General features: G+C 41.8%; 1 protein-coding gene across 2 annotated transcripts; it reads left to right on the forward strand.

Annotated features, from left to right (window-relative positions):
- The first annotated feature begins 263 nt into the window (after positions 1-263).
- LOC121908485 (transmembrane protein 200C) lies at positions 264-5,239 on the forward strand. 2 transcript variants are annotated; one of them, XM_042428534.1, is made up of 2 exons: positions 264-381; positions 2,898-5,239. In XM_042428534.1, the coding sequence occupies exon 2, from the start codon at positions 2,931-2,933 to the stop codon at positions 4,482-4,484; it is 1,554 nt and encodes a 517-aa protein (XP_042284468.1). In that variant the 5' UTR covers positions 264-381; positions 2,898-2,930; the 3' UTR covers positions 4,485-5,239. The 2 variants fall into 2 exon arrangements, with proteins under 2 accessions (XP_042284468.1, XP_042284469.1); XM_042428535.1 differs by lacking the exon at positions 264-381 and adding an exon at positions 486-537.
- The last annotated feature ends 6,795 nt before the right edge of the window (positions 5,240-12,034 follow it).

The raw sequence follows: 12,034 nt of genomic DNA on the forward strand, positions 1-12,034 counted from the left end.
ACTGTGCAAAAAAAACGTATATGGCACAAACGCAGCTGGCATCTGTATGACAGCCAATCAAGTTTAATTCCACAGGTTACTGCTTTTTCTGTCAAGACAGAAAAGAAAAGCTTGAAAAACAAAAACAATCTGTAGCTCTATAAGAGTTTGTTGTATAATATGCTGTATGATAAATGTCCTGATCAGCCCTCGTTTCTCACGTTGCCCAATAATCACCACCAATGGAAATGCGGTTGTCCCGCCCCTGCCGGTCTATTGTGAATGCGCGTTCAACTGGAAACCACTCTTCCAGCTTTGGCACCAAAGTGGCGCACCACGACATGCACAGCTGAATGAGGAGTGCGCCTTTGAAGATGCTTGACTGTCGAACCACAATTTCTGGTAAGACACGCGTTGTTTTATGATTTTTTTTTTTTTAGTTTTTCTATTAGCCTACCAGCAGTTTCTGAGCCTTTACCTTCGGCTGAATATCCGTGCTTCTTCTGTGTTTTACAGTCGCATCTGGTTCCACACTGACTTCCATTAGGCTGTATCGAGGTAGAACGGGGTTTGATTAGTCTTTTAATTTCATGGCAGATTGGTTTATTTGGGGGAGTATATTCGATCTTGAATAAATCGACGGACAAGAGTTTTGATGTCAGGAAGGCGTTGGACTTGGAGCAATGCGCACTTCAGTCGGTTCACTTTTATTCGAGAGATTAAGACGATGACTTTGTTGCAATTTGATAAGAGATATTTCGGTTTGTCTTACATATATGACGCCTCATCTGTCAAATATGCGTGAAACACGCGTAAAAAAAAGGTTATGGAGTAAGAAAAAAACAGTATTTTAAAGGTGGTGCTATTTAATCCAGTTAAACTTTTTTTTATGGCTGTAATATTTCCATTGAAAACCGATTCTAATAAGTTGGCAAGACAAAGCTGTCAAGACTGGCATCACTGGTTAATCCAGGGTATCATTATTACACAGCTCTGAGTTGTAGTGTTAGTTATGAAAGCATGGGCTTCGTCAGGCCGTGAAAGAGGTGTGGATATTTGTCATTCTGTCTGCACCTTGCGAGCCCAAATATACAATGTTTAGCTTTGTGTTGGAGCGAGATGTGTCGCTGTGGCTCTGGATATTATCAGGGCACCTCCAGCCTCATAGCAGCTCATATTTTCTTCACGGGCTTTCCAACAGAAGGGAAACAGATGCGCCGTAATGTCAACAGTCGATTACTCATGCAACATTGCGCGAAAATATGCGCCCCCGCAGCTCGGACCGAGCGTCAAAACCACCCTCATCTCCATCCTGCCAGACGAGCATCTTCTAGACAAACCGAGGAGTTGGCAGCTTCCGTTCAGCACCGCAGACAGAGACACAATCCGACTTGTCCACACCCACTTCTGGTCTACGTTACCGCTGCCCTTCTCTCCCCAAACATAGAGAGAGATCCGCCTACGTTTTATCAGTTTTAGTGCAGGTTGACTTGCTCTAGCCCAGGAGGCATTTGAGTGGATATTGGATGTGATATAGAGAGAAACTAGCTATAAACAGCAGCTGACTACCCGCGTGTTGTTTGCTGAAGCTCAGGTGCAGAGCTCTGTGTTCTACTTGCCGTGGGAACTGCCTGTAACAACTTGGATCATAGAGAGATTTAAAAGGCCTTCATTGTCATTATTTTTGGCTGTTAAGATTGAGAGATCATCACCCAAAGCAACCTTTTGATAACGTCTTATTAATGGTCTGAAAAGAATTTGTGGAATAAGTTATACATGAGCCTAAGCCCTAAATCATACACAATTACGCACGATTAATCAAATTAAATACCTAGCTACCAGCACAATCAAGGAGGGAATGCTAGAGTCTAATTAATCAGCCTTATCCTCCAATTATTATTCACCCCATGTGGCTTAAACTCTTCAGCAAATGTCTGTAATGGCTTTGTTGCACTTTGGACCAGGGCATCTGCTATTGTGCAGGATTATCCCAAAAAACCAAAAACAAATGTAAACATCCTGTGTGGCAGAGAATGTGTTGGTGTGTAAACAAACGGCTAATAGCTCATATTTGCCTTTGTGATGCCTAATCTGTGGAGGACGCTGTCATCTTGAAGCACAGTTGCGTTGGTTCATGTTGAAATGGATTTGGGTGGAAAGCATGAGGGAGAGCGTTGGTAGGAGAGATTGGTGGGAGAGAGGAAAGGCAGAAAGAGAGCAAGGAAGCGAGAGTGAGGTGGAGAGAACATGCCTGCTGGCCTCCTGTCTGGACACATTACCTTTCATTGGCTGATATCACACGGGCACTGCTGAATATAGACAAATAGCACTCCTTGTTCTCCGCTGTCAACTTAGGTACTTGTCTCTGTTTGGCTTACATCATCGTATTTATAGATTCAGCAGCAGCAGATGGATGTTATCTGTCGGTTTCGTGTCCATCTAATGACTAACATTCGATCTGCTTTTAACTGGATTTATGCAGAGAAGCAGTGCATATTCTACCTGTCGGATGATCTTGGGTACAAGGCTGGATTAACCTGCTACTTGACCCCAGGGCAAAAATGATCTGTGGGCCCCCATTAAATCCCCTCTCCCCTTTTCTTCTGACGTATTTCCGTCTTTCCAGTATTCTCAGTATTATATCACCAGACAAATTTCAATTTAATCACATTACAGCAAAGTAATTGCTACAGAGTGAACCTGGGGCCTTTCCCTGAACATCTGGGGTCCTGGTGTAGATGCCCGCTTCCCCCAGTTGGTAATCTAGCCCTGCAATGGGTGATAAATCTGGATTACATGTATAATCTCTTAGTGAAATGAACATATTTACTCCAGCTGTTGCTAAATGTCTAAACCTTCTGCTTATCATGTATATCATGAACCTAATGTTCTTCCTCTTCTCTTTTGCATCCTGCCAGGTTGAGTGACAAGCCTGCTGTCCAATCGCCACCATGATAGCCACAGGTGGCCTGCTGCGCATGAACAGGCGCCAGGATTCACTCCGCTCCAAAAACCGAGCGGAAAACAAACGGAAGCGGAAATCCAAGAAAAAGAAGAAGAACGATGTCGTGGTGGTGAAGGGGAAGCTCAATCTGTGCTCCCCGGCAGGTTTGGTGGCCGCTGTTGGAGTTATAGTTCTCATGGTTGGGATTTCCATGGCCGTGCTGGGCTACTGGCCCAGCCAGAACCAACATGAGTACCAGGAGCGCCGCAGAACTGGAGCATACCACCCCAACAGGATGAGTTACTCCAAAAGCCCACCTGTTTCCTCCAACGTCACCAATGATAAATCTCCTTCCGGCCAGAAAAATTTATTAAACCATAGCCATTCTAACAGCAGCGTCCCTGACCCCTCTCCTCACTGTGGCTTCCTCTGTGACTTTCTGAATAATTACCTGTACTCAGACAATCTGAAAGTCTTTGGACCGCTGGTAATGGGAATCGGCATTTTCCTCTTCATCTGCGCCAATGCAGTACTCCATGAAAACCGAGACAAGAAAACCAAAATCATCAACCTGAGGGATATCTATTCCACAGTTATCGATCTGCACAGCATACGGTCAAAGGAGTACTCTCCTCTCAACGGTTTGGTGAACTACACCCAGTCGAGGAGTGCCGAGGGCCCGTCGGGTTCATTCCCTGCAAGTGGGATGCTCGCTCGCAGTTCCTGGCCCTCCACTGGACTCAGTTTCCAGAGCGAGTTAGGTGGTGACGAGGTTTTCAGACGCCCGTCATTGGCCAGCAGGCCGCGCAGCTGGTCCAGAGATGTGCAGACATTCACAGACACTGTCTACAGCATCTACAAAGACTACAGCAATAGCAGCGAGCAGGCCCCACAGCCCCGACAGTGGGAGACCACCTCCATTGTCACCTCCTCTGTGAACGCTTTCACCCTTCCTGTCATCAAACTGAACAACTGTGAGGTGGAGGAGTCTGAGAGAGCAGAGGCAGAGGGGCGCTCAGAAGAAGGGGTCGTTATTGAGACATCTGCTGAAAACATTAGAGAGGAAGGACAGGCCATCAGCAGCCAGATTGACGAGACGGATGCCAAGGAGAAGGACGCCTCAATGACGGATCCCCCCCCTCCCCAGCAGAGCCATGAAGACACATCCACAGACGCAGCTGACCAACAGGGGGCGCAGCAGGCCCAGACTCAGCTCCAGTGGACCCCACTGTTTCCTCCATCACCTGTTGCCAGGGCGATGGGGTCACGGCTGTCGCTCAACTCCCTCACGGATCAACCTAGGTCTGCACGCCGCTGCAGCCTGTCTGTGTCTGTGTGTCGTCAAGGCGACAGAGCCAGGCGCTTCAGCTGCCCTCGTCTGGAGCGCTCCAACAGTAAGGGCTACATCAAACTGACTGACCTGGGGGGCGAGTCCTTCGAAGCCCCTGACACAGACACTTCTTTAGTGGCCGCTGAACAGAAAGTAGCAAAGGACGCAGCAGCAGCAGAAGCTCAGGGAGAGGAAGACCTGGTCATACCCAACACCTCTGCAGAATCCTAGACTCATTTTTGCTGACGAGCCTCTTAAAACTCTTTGATGTCTTGTTCTTTGCTTCATACCTTCTTCTCTGGTTGCTGTTGTGAGGCTTGCCATTACAGAAGAAAGGAAACGCGGAGAGTAAGCAGCTAAGGACTATTGAAACATAGCCATGAACACTCAAGGGCAAGGCTCTTTATAAATAAACCACATCCACAGCTCAATATTCAGATGTAATTTTTCTATTTTTTCAATGTAGCAAGAGCAATACTAAAGACTTGTAAGGAGTTTTAGTAATGATTTGTAAAAAAGAAAAATCCTAGACCAGATCTGATTTGAAAACAAAGATGAGGTTTAGCTTTTTTTTTGTATAACAGTAGGGCAAACATTGTAGCTTGTAGAATTGCCAAAAAAATGTCACTGAAAACTACTGTACCACCTGTCGTACTGTAGCATTAAAATATGCCACAGAAACCTAAATAGTCTAGATTTGTTTCTCTACATTGTTATGTGAATACCACGTGAATAGGTGAACTGAATTGAATCTCAGGTAGACGTTTGGTTTAGGATCGGGACCTTGAGGACGAGGTCATCCCTATGTGCACACTTGTTTATATGAAAATTCATGGTTGAATAAACTTGACTGTAACACCTCTGTCGGGTCTGATAGGTATCCTTGTGTGATATTAGATTAAATGCAGGGAATGCCAAGTAGATTGTTTGCTCCAAATAGTTTTACTTGCATTAAGAAAAATTAAAAAGATGAAGAATTAACACAAGTTGGCCTACGAGTGATTGAGTGTGTTGCAAACCGACAGACTGTATAGATTTTGTTTTATTGCACTTTTGCTGGACCTCTCATTACTGGGAAAGACTGCAGTGGTATTGATGTTACATTATCTGTGCTAACTGATCTGAGACCAGCAACCTATAACTGACCTTCACAACCTTCCCTTAAGTAACTGGCTTCATTTTTTAAAAGGGGGGATTAGCAGAGTAATCTGCTGATTAAAATTGATGCAAATTAAACAAAAAACAACATTAAGCATTTTAGTAAGGCGTTGGCTCACGACAAGCCTGCAGAACAACGTCAATACTTCTTGGATTTCACAAGTCTGCAACTGCAATACTATTCTTCTAAAAGATACTCCCTCATTTGGTGCTAATGATGGTCGTGGAGAGCGATGTGTCACACATCAGACCAAAATGTCCCATAGGTGTTCACTTGGGCTGAGATCTGGTGACTGCAAATGCCATCTATTCATATAATGCATGTGATTCACGTCATTTCATAGTCACTGAACTATTCGGTGATGCTTTGGTTCCTGTATGGAAGCCTCTGCCTTCATTGTTTCTTCACTCATTTACTCTGGTTCTCCTTTAATTTGTCAGCAGTTTATACTTGCTTCCACTACATATGACATAACTTGAGAGGCTTCAAGTGTGGCCGCAAGAATTGGAGTAGTTAAATTTTACAAGTGGTGGAAAGAAACTACATTTACTGTACTCAAGTACAATTCTGATTTATGTGAGTGTTTCCATTTTATGCTACGTTATGCATCTACTCCACTACATTTGAGGTGGGAGTGTTGCATTTTTTACTCCACTGCATTTATTTGACAGCCATATTTACTAGTTATTTTGCAGGTTAGGGTTTAACACACAAAATAATTTTAAAAATATGAGGGATTGTTATAGATTTGAACTATCCAACAGTATATAAAACAAATTAGCGCCACCTCAAGCAGCACAAGATTAAAATACTGCTGACATATTTATGTATTAGTAATGATATTCCAATATAAAATAATACAGCACTGACAGGAACCATTATGCTGCATAATGAGTACTTTTATCACAGTTTTATCACACACTTTTATTACAGACGGGGAACAAATTAAATGAAAATCTGAACAAATGAGGGAAGAAGTAAACCAAATGTGGATGCTTCCATACAGGGTACACGAGATGACAGAATGGTTTCATATGAGTATGGAAATAATGTGAGTCATACTATGGTCACAGTTCCCAGATCTCACCCAACTGACCCAATTGAATACTTATGAAAGAGTGCGGAACTAATGAAAGTGCCCTCCATCACCATCATCAAAACACCAAATGAGGGAATATCACTTGGAGGAATGAGGAGAGTTCAGAGTCTATGTCAGGGAACATTCAAGCTGTTCTCGGGGCCTTACTGTCCACTGTCCTTTCATTTGTCACCCATCTGTATATTTTATATACTTTTACTTAAGTAATCATGAATGACTTTTACTTGTAATGGTGTACTGTATATGCATATTGGGGTATTACTACTGCATACCTCCACTGAGTTTCACATGTTCACACTTTATGCACACTGAAGGCATCTTTCAAAAAAAAAAACCGTTCCTGGTTTGGAGTCTTATCATAAAAGCATCAAATTCAGCTCAGCCTAACGTGGCCATCTAGTGGTCATGTGATATGGCGATTATCATCACCACCACTACCAGCAGGTGGCACTGGAACTGTGCTGGTTGAGTCGTTTTCGTGGGCGTGCCCGTTTAAGAGTACTACGGGGGCCGTTTTAGAACCAGGAGGGGCGGGGTTAGCTCGGTCCGTCTCTGGGAAGGTTTGCCAAAACTGACGCTTACAGGTGTCTATTCCTTTCCACCCTGGCGAGCCCCACGTCGGGATTCCTTGTCCCCGGTTACACACACTGACCTCAGCTGGTGTTAAGGGAGCCGGTATACGAGTCAGGTAAAGTGCTCGGTTGTGTTTATTAAGTTTATTTCACTTGTTTGTGCGCTGTTAAAAGCCACAGAAGCGCTTTGCATACAGTATCTAAACTGTTGCTGGACAGCGAATCAAGTGCGTTTTGCGTGATCTGGGCAGCATTAACCAAACTGTTAACATCTGGAAGGGTCATTTCCAGACTCTGACTCAACGTGTATCCTGTCAGTAATGTTTTGTTTCATTTTTCATTTGTCTTTCTGTTTCAAACTTCGGGTTCTTCAACATACTGTGACCTGCTGCTCGTCTGCTGACTTGGAATGTGAAATGGTGAGTCCCAATTTATTCACATAAGCGGGAAGTTAAAAAAAAAAAAAAAGAAAAAGAAAAGGAAACAAGTAACATACAATAGTTTGTGACAGTTACTAGTCCTGTGTTTAAACTGAGTATAGCCACATAAAGTGAGATTCATTTCAGCTTTTCCAATTAAGGCTACAGGGTCAGACAAATTGCCAAAATGTCAATTTAAGTGTTAATAGTGTGATCACAACTGTTGCTTTGCCTCATGTTTAATCAAGAAGATCATACAAAAAGTTGTTGTAGCAGCTGTTTTAAAGCTTCCACGTCCTTGGCTTTCTAGTGTTAAAAATACCAAACTGTGACATTTGTTCCCATTGTGTGTGTGTCATGGCGGTCTACAAAGTCTGTATCAGCATTTTTCTCATGTTTTATTAACTTTGAGTGCTGCTATCCTCATAACTGCTGAGCAAACACTAGTTTTTCTTCATACTCACACATTCTTATTCAGACACACACACACACACACACACACACACACACCTGATCAGACGTTTGCTGGGCACAGGCACACTGTTCGGAAATGGGAAGTTCTCACAGCATGTGTTTCCGCTTATATCCTCCCCCAAAATAGAAATGTGAATGAATCAAAGAAGGAAGAGCTCTTTGTTTTAATACTCTCTTTCATAGACTCTCGGCTGCACATTTAAAGTCAGAGAGGTCCTGAAACACTTAACTGCCTGGTAATATTTCTAAACTTTGTGATGTCATAAAGGTACTCATGGCCTTCATTAAGACTTACTTAATATTTAATGATTAAAAAACATCAGGTTTTCGGATGGACCATTGATCTTTTGTAGTGCCCGTTATCACAGTTTAATAGTTTTAACAGGTTTATGAGGTTGAATGATGAAGGTTAATGTACAGGACCAGAGAGATAAGACTGGGCAAAGTCCATAAGACTTGTCATGTTGATTGGTTGATGGCGGTATGTACAGTCCTGCACGTTTCTCTGTAAGTGCCCCTGAATGGACAATTGGAAGGATTTGCTGAGCTAGGACTCCTGCAGTCACCATGACTGAGTCACTTACCTCAAAGAAATCCTAGTTTGGAAAAATGCACTTGCTGTACCTTATATGCAGGGGAGGTAGTAGTGTCATTTCCCTCTATATCTATTTTATAATATAATATTGTATATTTCCATATGTATTTTATTTAATTATAGTATTGAGACTTGAGATCAAAGGCTTAAAGATAGACAGATAAGAGACAGGAAGAAAAGTGCTTGATTGCTCCTCGAAAGAGTACTTTCAAACGCTGCATTCTAGAGATATCAGAAAATCGGAAATTTGTATTTTCTCTAACATTGCGGCTGACCATTTATGAACTCAGGCATTATTTCCAAAAAAGAGGTTTCCAAGATGCACTTTTAAAAGTCACAGTCACATGTCTGTAAATCTATTTTTACATCTGTGTGGTTTTATTTAGAAACAAGTGAATTCGAAATGGAAAGTTGCACTTCCACTTGACAAAACTCTACTAACTTGCTAGTAAGCATTCTCAGATATACAGTAAATTACGTGATACTAATTGTAACATGGGAAGGTGTATTTAAATTTTGCGGGTGACCATGTATCTTGCCTGGTTTTTCCAAGCCGGACTGCTGGAACACAGGAAGGTTGTAATTATGGGCAAGCAGCGGGGAATTTCCAAATTCTGACTCTGACTGGAATGCAGCATATGTATCGAAACTGTATTTTTTAGCAGGTATAAAGTCTGAAGATGTTGTTTAGACATTACGATTGAAAGGCCAATTTTTATGACCTACCTGAGAGAGCGTTTTGTGACCCCATTGACCTTGTCCTTTCATTCCTCACTATCTTTTGGGCACTTCATATACAATGACATATCAAGGTTATATCTCATTTCTACAGGTCAAGGAAAGAGTCATTCATGTTCTCATGTATTCCTTGTACTGCTGCAGATTATAAGGCTTTTAGAGGCTCTACAGGAGTGATTTCCTACGGTTGTTTTGATGCAATAGTCCAAGTGATGAACGCTATCTCTGACTATTCATCTTAAGAATTTAAATCAATACCACTGTCTGTTCAGTTCATGATCAATAGCACATGCATTGTACTAGAGGAGAGGACATTATTTTACCTGCTGCTCTTTGATGCTGTGACTCATTGTGCTGTGTCTGTATAAAATGAGGGATATGGAAGGGCCATGTATGACTCAGAAATAAGGGTCAAAGGTTAAAAGAAATAGTCTGCAAATCTCTGACACAATCATGATTTAGTGATAAGACATGCAAAGGTTGGAGTTAAGTAATGTCCGTAGACATTCATTGGATAAAAAAGGGCAAAGCTAAGTACTGAGTTATTACATTAAACCCACAATCTTCCCACAATGCACTTATGACCAAGACGGTGGGCTAACTATTAAACTCCCAGTGAAATGAGAAATTACATTTTTGATCTCCGTAGGTAATTGTTCATATAATACTGTCCTGGCTTTAAACAGTATATGTAGAAATATTCACAATTGTATAATTTTCTCAGAACTGAACTCTGGTTTTCAGAACTTTTACATTATTTTCACTTATTGGAAAGCAATATACCATTTGGCATACTGTTTTACTAGTAGGCAAACAGAAAAAAATAAAACAAATAGTACAATAATAGATAATTGTAACAACAATCTCTATCATTACAATCATGTGAAAACTCTGAAACTATGACCGTTTATAAGTGACATGAACACATGGAGATAATGTTTGAACTTAACTACTTTTGAGTAGTTGCTTATCTAAAATGGAATTACATTGTATTATGACAAAAGACAGCAATTTTTATTGTGACTTTAAACATGGGGAGAGGACATCACAGGTCAGGCCATCATGCATCTGTAAGTTCACTTGCCAAAGTGTCCATCAACACGTCTTCCTGAGCAAGACACTGAACCTGCTCACTTGTTATTTTTACTGGGACATTAAGAACTGAAAGTGTAAAATGCAAATTAAACCATAAGGACAGCTTTTTTGCCCCCAGGTGCACGGTTGTTTGTAGTCAGCTGAAGTGAGCTGAACTCGACACGTGACTGCATCACTGCTTACGATCACCAAAGCCTTCGGGGGCTGGGAGAGATAACACGTATGACTCAATCTTGTTGAGTGGAGAGATAAGCTTGTTGGGAGTCTTGTTATCTCCCACTGTTGCCTGATCACTTGAGAGCGGTATGGGGCTGTCTTTGCCTTATAAAGCTACAGCTCCTGGGATGGCACCCTGACAATTGCCGGGTATTTATAGTGGAAAGTAGGGGTTAGCCTCGAACTGTGCAGAGACCTTTTGTTTCCTGCCAAAAAATCAATTGCATTGCTACCAGAGTATTTCTATGAACTAGCATTGGGTTTCATTCTGCAATTAATCCAAACTACCGTGTGTCCCCTCATCTTTTGATTAGCTAAATATGGTAAAAAACAAAAAATCAGTTTGCATAAAGGAATATAGCAACAACACTTTGTTTTTAGCCATGCTAGCGGCATGGCTTTTACGAATGGCTACGTTCGTCTTGACGGTCAGATGGTCAGTCCATCATTTCGGTTCTGATTGAAATGTCTTAACAACTATCAGATGGATTGCCTTGAAATTTTGCAGAGACATTCATGGTTCTCAGAGGATTAATCCTAATGACTTTGGTGTTCCCTTGACTTTTCCTCTAGCAAACATTTGTAGTTATGAGTGAATTGTCTTGATAACTATCGGATGGATTGCCATGAAATTTGGTACAGACATTCATGTTCTCCTCAGGATGAGCTGTTATAACTTGCGATCCCTTAACTTTTTATCTAGCACCATAATCAGAGCAAAACTTCCACATTGCAAGACTAATTCTTTCCCAGCCTCGGCTATACTTTGTGTTATATGCTAATTAGCAAATGTTAGCCTGTTAATATGCTAAACTAATATTTAGAACACAATACCCGCTTAACATCAGCATGTCAGCATTGGCACTGTGAGCACGTTAGCATGCTGACGTTAGCATTTAACTCAAAGCATCACTGTGCCAAAGTACAGCCTCACAAAGCTGCTAGTGTGGCACAGTAATCAGCATCGTGTATGTTCCTTTGGGTTTACAAGATTAAATTGAAGTATAAAAGCAAAATAATTAAGCAAGTGTAGATGAAAACTGCCATATCAGTATCAAGAGTCAGGTTGACAACATTGTGTTCTTTTGGTTTTAACTATGTCTTTAAAATGAAACCAAATAAGCCTCACATGTAAATGCTGCTACTTGGACACCTTGCTATTTAAATCTTTCTCCTAAACTGAAATATACTCTATACTTTAGCAGTAAGCTGTGAAGGTAAGAGTGATTCCAGTTACTGCTGCAGTTTTTTTTTTTTTGTTCCAGCCACACACTGCACACGTGCTGCTCCTCCCTTTCTTTTAAAAAATGCCCCCTGTGTAATCACCTGAAGGGTGCAAAGCTTACCGCTTACCAAAGGTTAGAAATACGCACCACATTTATGATTCCTCAAGATAAGACATGCTTCCTACATG

The sequence above is a fragment of the Thunnus maccoyii genome, chromosome 12 (assembly GCF_910596095.1).
Source record: "Thunnus maccoyii chromosome 12, fThuMac1.1, whole genome shotgun sequence".
NCBI lineage: Eukaryota > Metazoa > Chordata > Actinopteri > Scombriformes > Scombridae > Thunnus > Thunnus maccoyii.

Excerpts from the sequence above, each read along its gene's own strand:
- LOC121908485 (XM_042428534.1), top strand. The coding sequence starts at position 2,931 with ATGATAGCCACAGGTGGCCTGCTGCGCATGAACAGGCGCCAGGATTCA.